The sequence below is a fragment of the Oncorhynchus mykiss genome, chromosome 18, assembly GCF_057628025.1.
Source record: "Oncorhynchus mykiss isolate SJ-2025 chromosome 18, ASM5762802v1, whole genome shotgun sequence".
NCBI lineage: Eukaryota > Metazoa > Chordata > Actinopteri > Salmoniformes > Salmonidae > Oncorhynchus > Oncorhynchus mykiss.
This window is the reverse complement of record NC_143039.1, coordinates 37469678-37486868: the sequence shown is the minus strand read 5'-3', so window position 1 is coordinate 37486868 and position 17191 is coordinate 37469678. Positions and strand designations below refer to the sequence as shown.

Genomic DNA, 17191 nt, shown 5'->3' with positions numbered 1-17191 from the left:
GCTAATCAGAAGCTAACCACGGTTTGTGGTCATCGGCTGTCCTTTAGCTCGAAAATCTATCGAAAATCTATCGCCAGTTTTGTACGGCGCAGCGCGGCTCGGAACGGAACATACCGGACCAATTTTTCTCTCCATGTCCCTGGATTTCAACTGCTCTCTGGACATTCATACCCGGATCTCACAGCTAGCTAGCTGCTATCCGTGTGACAGTCGGCTTTCGTCGATTCCGGAGCAAACATCGATTGTTCCGGTGCTAGCCAGCTCCGTCAATCACGCCTGAGTTCCATCATTCACTCCTGGGCTGCAGTCACCTATCCGGACCCGTTTCACTGCCTACGCGGAGCCCCACCGGGCCTTCACAACCGGACAGCCGACGTTATCTACCTGAAGGAGATCCGGCTGGCTCCTCTGTCGCGACGTTACCGGAACGCCCATCTGCGGCCCGCTAACCGTTAGCTGTCTTTCCGGCTGCTATCTGAATAGACAATCGGACAATTTATTTATTTGAATTATTATGTTTTCTTCTCGGGCCTCTATAACTATATCTATTGTTCTTATTTTTGTTGTTGTTGTGTGATTTGGATTAATCCCCTCTACCACACGGAACCCCACTAATCTACTGACCGAACGCAAGAGGTGGCTAACAACAGACTCCATCCTATGCTAGCTTGCTACCGGTTGGCTTGGCTAGCTGTCTAAATCGCCGTGACCCTAAACCAACCTCTCCACTCACTGGACCCTTTTGATCACTCGACTAAGCATGCCTCTCCTTAATGTCAATATGTCTTGTCCATTGCTGTTCTGGTTAGTGTTTATTGGCTTATTTCACTGTAGAGCCTCTAGTCCTGCTCACTATACCTTATCCAACCTATTAGTTCCACCACCCACACATGCAATGACATCTCCTGGTTTCAATGATGTTTCTAGAGACAATATCTCTCTCTTCATCACTCAATACCTAGGTTTACCTCCACTGTATTCACATCCTACCTTACCTTTGTCTGTACATTATACCTTGATGCTATTTTATCGCCCCCAGAAACCTCCTTTTACTCTCTGTTCCAGACGTTCTAGACGACCAATTCTTATTGCTTTTAGTCGCACCCTTATTCTACTCCTCCTATGTTCCTCTGGCGATGTAGAGGTGAATCCAGGCCCTGCAGTGCCTAGCTCCACTCCTATTCCCCAGGCGCTCTCTTTTGACGACTTCTGTAACCGTAATAGCCTTGGTTTCATGCATGTTAACATTAGAAGCCTCCTCCCTAAGTTTGTTCTATTCACTGCTTTAGCACACTCTGCCAACCCGGATGTTCTAGCTGTGTCTGAATCCTGGCTTAGGAAGACCACCAAAAATTCAGACATTTTAATTCCAAACTACAACATTTTCAGACAAGATAGAACTGCCAAAGGGGGCGGTGTTGCAATCTACTGCAAAGATAGCCTGCAGAGTTCTGTCCTACTATCCAGGTCTGTACCCAAACAATTTGAACTTCTACTTTTAAAAATCCACCTTTCTAAAAACAAGTCTCTCACCGTTGCCGCCTGCTATAGACCACCCTCTGCCCCCAGCTGTGCTCTGGACACCATATGTGAACTGATTGCCCCCCATCTATCTTCAGAGCTCGTGCTGCTAGGCGACCTAAACTGGAACATGCTTAACACCCCAGCCATCCTACAATCTAAACTTGATGCCCTCAATCTCACACAAATTATCAATGAACCTACCAGGTACCTCCCCAAAGCCTTAAACACGGGCACCCTCATAGATATCATCCTAACCAACTTCCCCTCTAAATACACCTCTGCTGTCTTCAACCAAGATCTCAGCGATCACTGCCTCATTGCCTGCATCCGTAATGGGTCAGCGGTCAAACGACCTCCTCTCATCACTGTAAAACGCTCCCTGAAACACTTCAGCGAGCAGGCCTTTCTAATCGACCTGGCCGGGGTATCCTGGAAGGATATTGACCTCATCCCGTCAGTAGAGGATGCCTGGATATTTTTTTAAAATGCCTTCCTAACCATCTTAAATAAACATGCCCCATTCAAGAAATTTAGAACCAGGAACAGATATAGCCCTTGGTTCTCCCCAGACCTGACTGCCCTTAATCAACACAAAAACGTCCTATGGCGTTCTGCATTAGCAACGAACAGCCCCCGTGATATGCAGCTGTTCAGGGAAGCTAGAAACCATTATACACAGGCAGTTAGAAAAGCCAAGGCTAGCTTTTTCAAGCAGAAATTTGCTTCTTGCAACACTAACTCAAAAAAGTTCTGGGACACTGTAAAGTCCATGGAGAATAAGAACACCTCCTCCCAGCTGCCCACTGCACTGAAGATAGGAAACACTGTCACCACTGATAAATCCACCATAATTGAAAATTTCAATAAGCATTTTTCTACTGCTGGCCATGCTTTCCACCTGGCTACTCCTACCCCTGTCAACAGCACTGCACCCCCAACAGCAACTCGCCCAAGCCTTCCCCATTTCTCCTTCTCCCAAATCCATTCAGCTGATGTTCTGAAAGAGCTGCAAAATCTGGACCCCTACAAATCAGCCGGGCTAGACAATCTGGACCCTTTCTTTCTAAAATTATCTGCCGAAATTGTTGCCACCCCTATTACTAGCCTGTTCAACCTCTCTTTCGTGTCGTCTGAGATTTCCAAAGATTGGAAAGCAGCTGCGGTCATCCCCCTCTTCAAAGGGGGGGACACTCTTGACCCAAACTGCTACAGACCTATATCTATCCTACCATGCCTTTCTAAGGTCTTCGAAAGCCAAGTCAACAAACAGATTACCGACCATTTTGAATCTCACCATACCTTCTCTGCTATGCAATCTGGTTTCAGAGCTGGTCATGGGTGCACCTCAGCCACGCTCAAGGTCCTAAACGATATCTTAACCGCCATCGATAAGAAACATTACTGTGCAGCCGTATTCATTGATCTGGCCAAGGCTTTCGACTCTGTCAATCACCACATCCTCATCGGCAGACTCAACAGCCTTGGTTTCTCAAATGATTGCCTCGCCTGGTTCACCAACTACTTCTCTGATAGAGTTCAGTGTGTCAAATCTGAGGGTCTGTTGTCCGGACCTCTGGCAGTCTCTATGGGGGTGCCACAGGGTTCAATTCTTGGACCGACTCTCTTCTCTGTATACATCAATGAGGTCGCTCTTGCTGCTGGTGAGTCTCTGATCCACCTCTACGCAGACGACACCATTCTGTATACTTCCGGCCCTTCTTTGGACACTGTGTTAACAACCCTCCAGGCAAGCTTCAATGCCATACAACTCTCCTTCCGTGGCCTCCAACTGCTCTTAAATACAAGTAAAACTAAATGCATGCTCTTCAACCGATCACTACCTGCACCTACCCGCCTGTCCAACATCACTACTCTGGACGGCTCTGACTTAGAATACGTGGACAACTACAAATACTTAGGTGTCTGGTTAGACTGTAAACTCTCCTTCCAGACCCATATCAAACATCTCCAATCCAAAGTTAAATCTAGAATTGGCTTCCTATTTCGCAACAAAGCATCCTTCACTCATGCTGCCAAACATACCCTTGTAAAACTGACCATCCTACCAATCCTCGACTTTGGCGATGTAATTTACAAAATAGCCTCCAATACCCTACTCAACAAACTGGATGCAGTCTATCACAGTGCAATCCGTTTTGTCACCAAAGCCCCATATACTACCCACCATTGCGACCTGTACGCTCTCGTTGGCTGGCCCTCGCTTCATACTCGTCGCCAAACCCACTGGCTCCATGTCATCTACAAGACCCTGCTAGGTAAAGTCCCCCCTTATCTCAGCTCGCTGGTCACCATAGCATCTCCCACCTGTAGCACACGCTCCAGCAGGTATATCTCTCTAGTCACCCCCAAAACCAATTCTTTCTTTGGCCGTCTCTCTTTCCAGTTCTCTGCTGCCAATGACTGGAACGAACTACAAAAATCTCTGAAACTGGAAACACTTATCTCCCTCACTAGCTTTAAGCACCAACTGTCAGAGCAGCTCACAGATTACTGCACCTGTACATAGCCCACATATAATTTAGCCCTATCAACTACCTCTTTCCCAACTGTATTTAATTTATTTATTTATTTTGCTCCTTTGCACCCCATTATTTTTATTTCTACTTTGCACATTCTTCCATTGCAAAACTACCATTCCAGTGTTTTACTTGCTATATTGTATTTACCTTGCCACCAAGGCCTTTTTTTGCCTTTACCTCCCTTCTCACCTCATTTGCTCACATTGTATATAGACTTGTTTATACTTTATTATTGACTGTATGTTTGTTTTACTCCATGTGTAACTCTGTGTTGTTGTATCTGTCGAACTGCTTTGCTTTATCTTGGCCAGGTCGCAATTGTAAATGAGAACTTGTTCTCAACTTGCCTACCTGGTTAAATAAAGGTATAATAAATAAAATAAAATAAATTTCTAAAATAAAACACAAAAAGCTTGAATAACAAAATCTCTGGAGGCAATAATAACAGGTAGCTGTAAAAATTGCACAGTTAATTTTGAGCAGAGCACTTCACCATTAAAAGCCTATATTGGCACTTGATGAAATTGGAGTTCATAATGGATCCAATTATCACTCCAACTGAATCATTGTACTCTGCAGGGATATATGATAGTTAGTGACTTTTCTTCATTCCCTCAGCACTTCCCCTGCTCATACAGCAGTGTATTCATCATTTCATATGTATATCATTTTATAGGATTTTACAATCAAAGCAGGCACAGATATCTGTGATTGAGGTTGTTCAAATCTATTGCAGAACTGTTACATATGGGAGTTTGGGGGCATGTAAAACAGAAACACAAATGCAGACACACATGCACATGGACAGGTCCAAACACACACACACTATTTCTCTCACACACATTCCTCCCTGTCATTATAGGCCTCTCCTTCTCCTCTCGCTGCATCCCTGTAGTCTTGTATATCTCCCAAGCCAATAATCATTAGAATTAATGTATCCCTCTTTAAGTCTTTAATGATATGTTTTAAATGTATGGTTACAGGCAGCATCGCAGTCTGATTCATAAACGCCCATCCTGCCATTTTATCGGGTTCTGGTGTTTCTCATGTCCGCATCAGTATATTAATTTTGACCCTGGGAGGCGGTAAATCAAACAAGATCCTGCCCATTGTCTCTCCCACACCACATTTTCTTAAGCAGTAGCCATAAAGAATGCTTTATTGATCTACCCCTTTGCAGGTTTAATAAGTGCGTTGCATAACAAGTGTTTTAGTGTTAAATAAATCAGGGTTGGGCAGGGAGCAGGAGTACTGGCTGTCAGGAAGAGGGTTGGACACACCACACACACACACACACACACACACACACACACACACACACACACACACACACACACACACAAAGAGAGCCAACCACTAAGGAGAGAGGCAAGAGAGGAGAAAGACCCTTTGCCAGACTAGTCAGTGTGTGAGTGTGCTGTCAAAAGAGCGCTGAACGCCTGGTAGAATTGCTGGGAGAGATATGTCAGAAATATCACGAGTTTGGCCAGTATGTTTTAGTGTAAGTCTGATGTCTTTTCATGTGTGTGTCTGAATACACACATGAAAAGCTGGTATTGTTGGTAACAAGGTAATCAATTCTTCCTGACAATTTTTTTTACAAACTAGTATCTATGAAAGATGTCATGAAACTATCAGCAAATACGCCTTACCGACCCTCTAGCCTGAGGAATTTATGGCCAGCCTGTTGCAAGCTAACACCCACGGATCAGTTAAGGACAGGGGGAATTCAATCAGGGAGATCCATTGGCCACTGCTGAGGCAGTGGAGTGAGATAGATGGCTTTAAAAGGTTACGAAGGGGCCAAGCCCCATGGTTCAGTATTTCATCCCTGTCCAATTGTGTTTCTTGTTTGGGGCAGCAGCAATGTAGGGAGGGATGTGTCAGGGAAGTATAAAACTGCCTCCACATCATCTTTCTCTCTCTGTTTCTGCATATCGCTTCGCATCTCTCTCTCTCTGCATCCCTCTCTAATACAGAACCCAGGAGGCCTAAGTCTACATCAATAATAACAACATATTTTAGTTAAGAGTCAAAGCTGTGGGAAATTGTGGGAGGGTGATCGATGAAAATCTTAAATCAATGTCAAGATTGTTGTGGGAATGTTACATGGTGGAGCTGTGACACATACTGTGGTCGTGACTTGTGCGCAGGCACGTGTACTGATACACACACACACACACACACACACACACACACACACGTGCACACACACACACACACACACACACACACACACACACACACATATTAAAGTACTCAATCATAATTAACACATTCATCCTTTAGAACATATGAAGATGCTGTGAGATGTTTATTCTTCACAACAGGGCCACAGATACCACAGGGTCACCATCCAAATCTCAGCCTAGTCCAGACATTTCTGTCATCTCACTCTCACCTTCCCCCTCCTCTCTCTCCCCCTCTCCCTCCATCCTAGCGCTTCTATCTTTCTTATCCCCAGATCCTGATATGAAGAAAATCCTGTTTAAATTACATCAGGAGGAGTGAAGGGGAAAAGAGGCATTATCGGCACACGAAGATAAAAATAAAAGGGGGAACGTGGCGCAAAAATGAAAGGTCACACAGACCACCCTTCAGACTTGCAGGGGGAAGCTTTGAAGGTCAGAGAGATTGAGGGGGTGATCCATTCAGGTGAATGACACCGATTAATTGGGTCAATTCGGTCACACACACACAGATATGCATATGCGCACAGACACATACAGGTGCGTGTGCAAACACACATGCATGTACACACATAAGCACAAGTGCACACATACACACACACAACCCCCCCCCATGATTCATCCAATCATTGTCTATCTTTCTTTTCTGCCTCTCTTCTATCTAAATTAATCTTTGATTGAATTATGAATTGCACTAATTTCATGGAAAACAATAGTACTGCACCAGTCTTTTTTTGAAAATGTACCATTTCCATCTAAGTACAGCATACATCTCATAGATTGCAGAGGATCAAGTTCTACCAAGACCTTAATTTCCCAAGAGGAAAGGGAACTTGAGCTAGTGTTTGGAGATTATAGGAGTCTCTTAGAGTCAAACTTTTCAGGGATCCAGTAGAGAGGCCTGCTGCTCCGTGACCCTGCATGACCACAGACCTCTAAATCACTAAACTGACAGAGTACTTACTAATAGATGTTTTATCAACAAAATGTCCACCCATCAGAAGGCACTGACCCCTAACACTAACAGCCGACATATGAGAGGGCAAATGGAAGCTGCATATGGGAGCCATACACACACACTAACACATGAAATGACTTTGCACATGTTAATCTGTGTGTGTGTCTCTGTGTATCATTGTGAGTTTTCAAGTCTGTGTACACACACCGACACACATATACAGACAACTCACATTGATACACAGAAATACACATTGATACATGATACACATACACACACAGAAACTAAAATTTGGAAAGTCATACACAGACACACACATACATACACACACACACACATTGTCCATCCATCTGTCCAACTATCTGTCAGTCTTGGTCCATATATCGTCTGCTTTTATGTATTAAGGGAAAGTCAATGTTACTGTGAGAGATTACTCCAGGCCGCAGGCAGGGGGCAAGCCATCTTCTCTTCTTTCACCTTAATGAAATATGACTGGCATCTCAGCATGAGGAGGGCACTGACCCCCTTCAAACACTCACACCCCCCCACACACACCATGATAATGTACCATAATTTCTCCCTCTCCTCATTTCACAGCATTTCCTCAACCATCAGCCATCCTCAGCCTTCCTGTCTTTTTTTATTGAGGCAGTGGCTCCTTCAATTACAACGGCCCGTAATCCTAGACTGATGCGAGGATGGATTAACGGGATTCGGAGATAATCTGGTTGACCCCTCGACCCTAACCCAGTATGAGGGAGCGAGAAAAGGAAAATGGAGTTTAAAATGAGAGAACCAACGAAAGCCGACGGGGGCTTTGACCATAATGTCTCCACTGAGCCGACTCTATGGATCTACGTGCCTCTCCGTGTCAAGGGGTATTACTTCCTGTGAGGCTCCTGTGGAAACCTAGAATTGGACCAGGAAGGTTGCAGCTCATATAGTCAGCATCTGCCGATTTACAGTACATATACTAGGGCCTGGTATCTAACAGGGATATATGTGACCATCCGGGTTTTAGGGTTGTTAGCCCGTTGAGCTAAAGTCTAGGCATAAACTCAGGGAACAGTGAGCATATGTCTAATGGTAGCTTAGACAATTGCCATCTTCAAGTTTCTCTTTGATGTATTGTACATAATATTCTGAAAATGGATAGGGTTGTTGATTATCCGTAGTAAGGGTTTCTTTCTGACGCATTCATTATATCTGTTGACAAGGGAAAATAATAGAAGTTGTGCACAGCAACGATTAAGGTTACCGGTTTGAATGTGTGAGTCAATGGTTCAGCGTCTGTGTTGCAAGACCATTCTTGCAATAACTATTCAACAACTACAGTATATACCGTAAAGGGACAGTATCAAGGTCAGTAATAGATAAATAATAACCAAGCATCAGCGTTCATAGTGCAGTCAATGGATCTGCTACAGACATCCTTTCTTCAATATCAGCCAATTAGCTCTTTACAATGTAAATATGGCTGGGGGCCCTAGAATCACACATGCCATCTCAGACATTAAATGTAAGAGAAATAGTTTAGTATACCCTTGAACACAAGACAATTCCAAGGTAGAGTAACCAGAGCAAGGTCAAATTAGTAATATTTGTGGTGACTGGTGAAGGTTTTCTTAGAGACAATGGTTTGCTCACAGCCATTCCTGAAAATAAATGGAAACATCTGGTATTTGTGTGTGAATTTGAGTGTGTGCGTGTTTGCGTGTATGTGTGTGTTCATATTTGTGCCTGGCAGTTTATGAGTGTGTTTGAGTGTGTGTGTGTGTGTGTGTGTGTGTGTGTTTATGTGATTGCATGTACACGTGTCCGTGTCTGTCTGTGTGTGTACTGTATGTGTTTAATTATAGAGGGCCTCAGTGATTCCTTCGAATCCTGCCCACATTGCTTGCTGACTCAGTACTCTGTGTGGTAATTCAATCACAGGTAGGCCCTGTTTTCTGATCCTCACCAAACATTACAGATGACAAATATACGTACACCTACACTCTGGCATTGAAGTGCAGGCATTAATTAAGAAAGAAAAGCAACTTTAATTAAAATAGGAAAATATAATAAGTAATGAATTGCGTATTGGAGTTTATCACATGTATAACGACACAGGCTTTCTCTAAAGTACTTGTCATCTTAATTGGTATGAGACAAACAAACAACACCTTTCTCTCTATTATTCAATTAATATCAACGTTTTCATTTTAAAAGTTTACTTTTTATCAGTAAGTCATCAGTAAGTAGCATGATGAGTTCCTCAAAGACTCCATGTCAGCACACATAGAGCACAAACATCCCCAGCCCTATCCTCATCCAGCCTCACATATCCTGAATGACCTGTCTCCAACCTAAATTCTCCAATCTCTCATGTCTTTTCAGTCATCCCAGACGACTGATGTTGAAGACCCCATGTTTTTCTAATAACATGTTGATGGCCCTCAAACTGAGCTCCATTTGGATGGCAGGCCGGAGGCAGACACAGATCCTTCTCTTACCTATAGAGCGAAGGGGATCGGGACTCGGGAGTGGATCCGTGGACCGTCGCCTCTCGTTGATGTAAACGTTCTGGGAAATCAGTGAAAGGAATGTCCTTCCCAACATGGCTAACGAGGGTGTCATGTTCATTGAGTCTCTCCTTCACTTTTGGTCTTTCAAAAATGTAGGTGCATGACGCTTCTGCAAGCTGTCACTGGGGTTGAATGTCACAGTCAAAGGACTGGGCTGCGTGCGTAAACTGAAGAATTATCTTTGTGTTTAGTCATTCCTGCATGCCAGAGGTTAAATACGAAACAGGTGTTGGAAGTATAAAAGAAGCCTTTTGTTTGACCAGCTGAAGTTTGTTTATACAGATCATTCTCATTAACATAGGAAATCTATTTTGCGATAGAGACCAGTCTCAGTTGATCCTTCAAAGCTCCCCACTGGGCACACACTGGTTGAATCCATGTTGTTTCCAAGATATTTCAATTAAATTACATTGAACCAAAGTGAAATAGACGTTGAATTGACATCTGTGCCCAGTGGGTGCAAATCATTTCTTAATCAATATTGGTCAAACTGTCAGAAGGTACAAAGCAGAGTTCAACAGTGTATGGCCTCCTGACTTGGCTTTATTCGGTTAAATATTGTGAGTTAAGGGGGTGTGTCACAATATCTATCAATTTAACCACGTTTGCAGTAACATATTTGTATACAATGATCAATTTCATATATGGGAGACCTTAGACATATGTTAAAACATGGTTGTGCTTTGTTATACCTCGGGTAGGGGTATCTCAAAGACTAAAGCCCTTTTTGAGGATTGGCCACTAGCCTATTTTTGTGGACCCCAGGAATAGTAGCTGCTGCTTCTGCAAAAGCTAATAGGGATCCAAATAAATAACATAGTTGATTCTAAGAATGCCTTGAAGATACATACACTCACCCAAGTGGATATAAATACCACAGAGTTACTAACATCGTGAGGCCCAATATTGCGAGACTTCCTTCAATGCTTGCAAAGCAGACTAGACCGGGGGTTTGCGGTTTGAGAAGTCAATGATAGAAGTAAAATTATTCCTTAAGTTGTTAATTTTCTCGAAGTCTAAAGGCGCAACCTAGATTCGAGCCAATGTCTTCAGTAGCTAGACATGTTATTACTCCAACCTCGTCTAAGTGACAAACGTACACGTTTTCATTTTAGTCGAAAACAACTTTATATTAAAGGAGTGCCTTCGACTGACGGCCTGCACATGCACAGTTTGGCGTGAGACAACCCTTTGACCCGATTAATTGTTTCTACGCATGAGCTTAGCTAGCCAACATTAGCATGACATCGCCTACAAGCATGATCGGGGATTTCTATTAGAGAAGTAGTTTCTACGTATTTTCATACTAAACCATCTTTGTAAATACTGTTCTTCATTCTTGCAGTTCATGACAGAAAGATCCCAGGCACTGAAGGGCCTTGGTGTGTACACTGCTCTTTTCATTTAGCCCACGCCTGAAAGTTATAACCTCAATGGCACTGCTGAAGTGGGCCACATGACACTGAGAGCAATAGGGAACAGCTGTTGTGATGTGTTACCACGGAGAACCTGGTCTCTGACTCCGGGCTGCCATTGTAACAGCAGTCTTCATGTATCACTTGTGTAGTTGACCTGTGCCACTATACAATATGTCATCATCACCAAATGTTCTCTTGTTAATCACTATTCGCAACAAGGTGTTATATTAGTGTGTTGTGAATTTTCTGGCACCACACACACATGCATGCAAATGAACACACACAAACACACATACTCACACACGCGTAACACACACAGTTTCACCCTACACAAGCTTCCATTTACACACACACACACACACACACACACACTGTATCACAAAACAGGTTGCCGTGGCAACAACCGAGTTTCTGGAGGGACACTGTTGATGAGCCAGTGAACAGGTCCCTTGTGATGATGGTGGCTGTGGAGATCTGGTTACCATACTATCGTCCTTCTAGTCGCTCTAGAAAACATCAAGGCACTGCTTCGACTTCTTCCAAGGCAGATCCCCATGAGGGGAAACAATGCAGCGTATGTGTTTGGTCACCAAAACACATTGTCTGTTTCCCAAATGGCACCCTTGATAGTGCACTACGTTTGACCGGAGACCATGGGGCCCTGGTCGAAAGTAGTGCACAAAATAGGAAATACTTAGGAGACACTCATTGAGTGCATCTAATTGGAGCGAACAGGAGGGGCAGCCCAGCAATAGTGTGGGCTAATAGAACTAGATGTCAGGTAAATAAAGGAGGTGTTTATTTTCCAAAAGCTTGAAGCCGTGGTGGATTATATATTTGAGGATGTGTCAGGCATACTGAATTTTAGACTTGATTTGGCTTGTTCCTTTCAGCTCCTAATGGAGCAAAGGGCCTCAACGGTGCATCCACAAAGAACTCTGTTCTGGGCGGTTTTCTTGACCCCATTCTGAGTGGTTTTTAGGGCACATGTTTACTGTCTGATTGACATCCCCTCGGTCGTCATCGCTAGACTAAAACAAGGGTGATAATGTGATTGCACAGTTTAATTTATGGATATATTTGATCCAATCATCACTAAGCCATCTGCTTGCATGAAGAGTAGTGATCAGATCTACTTTTTTTGCATATGCTACCTTTGGCTGACACAACCTGCTTATGCCAGTGTGCACCATCTGAATGACTTTGCTCTGGCAGTGTGTTGGGACCATCAGGTTGCTCTCTTAAGCTACTGGATTGATTAGACATAAACCAGAATGGCTTAGGTGTTTTGACTAGTGATGCTGCAAGGGTGTGTTGCTGAATGAGCGTTGCTGCTGCAGTGTCATAGACCAGCCATACTGTAGTGAGTGGAGCTGTCTATGGTGCTGAAATGGATGCTCTTCAGTCACACTCGTGTCCCTAATAGTGGCACAAGGTGTCAGAGGAGTCAATTTTTATATAATCTCCCCGCCTCGCGACCCTCACCACCAGACAGACCCCAGTTCTCCATATTCTATTACAGTATGATAAAGTAGCTATATAGCCCATCTATAATTTACCCCAAACAACTACCTCTTCTCCTACTGTATTTATTTATTTTTCTCCTTTGCACACCATTATTTATATTTCTACTTTGCACATTCTTCCACTGCAAATCTACCATTCCAGTGTTTTACTTGCTATAGGGTATTTACTTCGCCACCATGGCCTTTTTTTTGCTTTTACCTCCCTTATCTCACCTCATTTGCTCACATTGTATATAGACTTATTTTTCTATTGTATTATTGACTGTATGTTTGTTTTACTCCATGTGTAACTCTGTGTTGTCGTATGTGTCGAACTGCTTTTCTTTATCTTGGCCAGGTCTCAGTTGTAAATGAGAATTTGGTCTCAACTTGCCTACCTGGTTAAATAAAGGTGAAATAAAAAAGTAAAATAAAAGTATCTAGAAGAAAACGGCTCAGGCACAACATAAAGCTAGCATGACAAAGTTGCTATTCTTGCTCAACTTCTGCTACATTTCTTTGAAAGCATGTTCCAACCCAGACATTTAAAGAGACAACATGAACTTAAAAAATGGCCTCTTTCCCAGAGTACAAAGACAATAAAAGAAGGTTTTCACAGTGCGATCCTGGTGCATAAATGTCAGTGGAGTTAATGGATGTCACGGTTATTCCTTTGAGACAAGAGGCTAAATGCCTGTGTTTCGTGTCTCTTTTCTACATCATATTGTTAGAGGGCAGAGATAGATTTTATATTCTTCTGGGCTGAATGGCTTTGAACTTTAACAGCTCAATGGGGAAAAGGAGCAACACAATTACCAACCTTTTAAAGAGTGATTTAGCCTTAAACACCATGATAGTGGCAGTGGTTAAGTCACATACCTCTCATTTTCGAGGCCGAAACCACAACCACTTGTTCTGAGGAGAATGGTGAAGTGTGTCAAATGCTTTGATATTGTTATTGTCACACATCTCAAATAGCATATTGATACCACCTAAATGAAGTGAGGAATCTGCTGACTTACATGATGTCACTTTCACACCTTTCCTCAGTTACATTTGTGCTTATATTACCGTTGAACGTGTCTTGGGTTGTTAGCGTGCACTGCCAGACGAAAGAACTACAATAGACTGGTGTAGAATGCATAAATGAATTGATCATGACTACCTGTGCATGTGGGAGAGGGAGAGAGAGTGTTTGTGGTGTAGGAGGGGGCACGAGGCATGTGTGGTCACTATCCTATGAATTTCAGACTCCAATGTCAATCGTATCCACATATATTATATATACAAAAGTATGTGGACACGCCTTCAAATTAGTGGATTTAGCTGTTTCAGCCACACCTGTTGCACATAGCCATGCAATCGCCATAGACAAACATTGGCAGTAGAATAGCTTTAATGAAGAGCTCAGTGACATTCAATGTGGCACCATCATAGGATGCCACCTTTCCCACAAGTCAATTTGTCAAATTTAGTGCCAACTGTAAAGTTTGGTGGAAGAGGAATAATGGTCTGTGGCTGTTTTTCATGGTTCGGGCTAGGCCCCTTAGTTGGAGAGAATGGAAACCTTAACGCTACAGCGTGCAATTACATTTTAGATTATTCTGTGCTTCCAACTTTGGGGCAGCAGTTTGGGGAAGGCCCTTTCCTGTTTCAGCATGACAATGCCCAAGTGCACAAAGTGAGGTCCATACAGAAATGGTTTGTCGAGATTGGTGTGGAAGAACTTGACTGAGAGCCCTGACCTCAACCCCATTGAACACCTTTGGGATGAATTGGACGCAGATTGCGAGCCAGGCCTAATCACCCAACATCAGTGCCGACCTCACTAATGCTCTTGTGGCTGAATGTGACTGCAGCAATGTTCCAACATATTCCAACATCTAGGAAAGCTGTCTAAGAAGAGTGGAGGCTGTTATAGCAGCAAAGGGGGGACCAACTGTATATTAATGCCCATGATTTTGGAATGAGATGTTGGATGTATCATGCAGATTTAGTTTGGATAGCGTACCGCAAGTGAGTTACTCGGTGTGTGCCAAGAAACAAAATGCAAAAATTTTTAATAAAGAAGTATCTTTTTTTCCAGCTGAATATGCATATAATTTGTACAAACATACAGCAAAGCCATTCGCTGTTCTCGTGTGTGCGCGCGCGTGACAGAGAGCGAGGCGATAGGGAGAAGAGACCTGCAGTCCGAACAGTGCTCTCCACAACCCGTAAATAATGAAACAGTTCATGTCACACGGATTTCTTCGATAGGATGTAACACTGCAAGTTGCACAGTCCTGCCTGCATCCATCATCCGTTAGTTCGACTCCCGAACAAATTATTGAACTATTATAAACTATACTTTTGATAAACAATAATTGGAGGGATTTGGACCTTTAAACGAAAGTCCTTTTTCTCTCGAGGGGTATAGTGAGTGATGTATAAATGCGGACTGCTCAGTGGAGTCAGGCAACGAAGGAGTAAAAAGTAAGTGCGAGCTGGGGAGCGAGCGGGGGAGCGCGCGCCAGAGAGGGAGCGAGAGAACGCCAGCGGACCTCAAGACCGAGGGCGAAAGGAGTGTCGCGGTTCCTGCTATAATAACAGCTACTAAAAACCTCCACTAACAGCGAACGCTGGAAGCGGTCCATCAGCCAAACCTGCTCAAAATGATTATCCAACTCCTATGGTTTCTTGTCTGCGGCAGTCAAGGTAGGGAGACATGTCTCTTGGCGTTGTGGACTTCGTGGATGGATAAGTTGCCCTATTCGCCCGCTCTTGTCCATATATCCCTATCGGCGGGAACAATTATGTTAGGGAGATTTGGGAGAAGGAGACCGTAGAGCGCGAGCAAGAGAGAGAGAGAGGGGCGGATTGTTTGACCGCTGGTGTTTTGTAGTTTCAGCACGTCTGATTGGAATGCTTGCTTTTTGAAAAGGGGATTATCAAGACCCCGTTGACATCATTGAACTGTTCTGGTGTTATTCCGCCATTGAATGTGACATCCATCGATTGGTAGAGAGTGGCTATATCTGGTCTTTTTTTTTTTCTTCATCAGTAGGAGAGAAATAATTGTGGATAGATGCATGTGGCTGTGGAACGACAACAATAGGCTGTGCTTTGTTTAGTTTTTTGTTTCTCAAGGAGAGCAACAAATCACAAAAAAACAATGTTATGATGTGGGTGATTGCCTAGGGAAAACAGAAGGTGTCATTGGCATGCAGTTGGAACTGTCCTGATTATTTGGCTTTATTTTGTTAACACACAGCGCATCATAACACAACAACCTCAGGGCCAGCTATTTAAATTCAAACTGTTTATTCTTTGTTTGATAAATAACTAAGCTTTTGTGGAACAATTCAAAGGCATCATTACCCTCAGGTGTTTAGCGTTTAAATTTCATTCATTTTTATCCTAGGCTTTCGAATGGGTGAACGGGACACGGCGCAGAATTTACATTCTTCGGTGACAGTGTATCGATGATTTAACAAGAAAGAACTGAGTAGGTATAGACGAGCTGTAGCTAGTTTAGTTTAGGGTGAAAATGTAACCCCAAAATTGCGCAGGTGGACATATATGAATGGTGGGAAGGATTGCTCACCCCTGAGAGGGATTTCATGTCACTGGCGCAGCAATGGACACAGAGTAAACCCGGTTTCATTATCGTGCTTGTTTTTTTTAGTGTCTAAAGGTACCTCTGAAGTTAGCAGTCAATTGCGGGCAGTCAAGCACTAGAAATGGAAAGGGGATGACTTGTTTGTCCGAATTCGTTTTTTAGGTGGAGCGGCAGGTGGGGGTAGAGCGCTGCAAATTAATATTCAAATCAAATCAATCAAATCAAATTTTATTTGTCACATACACATGGTTAGCAGATGTTAATGCGAGTGTAGCGAAATGCTTGTGCTTCTAGTTCCGACAATGCAGTAATAACCAACAAGTAATCTAACTAACAATTCCAAAACTACTGTCTTGTACACAGTTGTAAGGGGATAAAGAATATGTACATAAGGATATATGAATGAGTGATGGTACAGAGCAGCATAGGCAAGATACAGTAGATGGTATCGAGTACAGTATGTACAAATGAGATGAGTATGTAAACAAAGTGGCATAGTTTAAAGTGGCTAGTGATACATGTATTACATAAGGATACAGTCGATGATATAGAGTACAGTATATACGTATGCATATGAGATTAATAATGTAGGGTAAGTAACATTATATAAGGTAGCATTGTTTAAAGTGGCTAGTGATATATTTACATCAGTCAGAAGATGTATGATTGCGATGTATGATTGTAAAATTAGGCTAGTGGCCATTTACCCACAGTAAATATCGGCCAAATATTCATTCGACCCGACTTCCGAATGAATATGTAGGTCGTGACCTGCAATACTTTTTTGCCACATTCAACATAAAAAACAACCAACCATTCCACTACTTGAGAATCCCCAGCATTATTCAGGCTGAGAGAACATTCCAGTTAGTCAATGGGTCTTGTTAGC

The 17191-nt window shown here is 43.1% G+C and overlaps 1 protein-coding gene across 4 annotated transcripts in view; it reads left to right on the top strand.

Annotated features, from left to right (window-relative positions):
* The first annotated feature begins 14840 nt into the window (after positions 1-14840).
* The window catches only part of LOC110495975 (neural cell adhesion molecule 2), a 422938-nt gene continuing 420587 nt past the window's right edge, over positions 14841-17191 (top strand). For 2 of the 4 annotated variants that reach the window (XM_090208333.1, XM_021571546.3), the window contains exon 1: positions 14863-15398. In XM_090208333.1, coding sequence (XP_090064459.1) covers positions 15356-15398 — 43 coding nt within the window. In that variant the 5' untranslated portion in view covers positions 14863-15355. Of the gene's footprint in view, positions 15399-17191 lie in introns of all 4 variants that reach the window. The other 2 variants (XM_021571547.3, XM_021571545.3) reach the window with 2 other exon arrangements.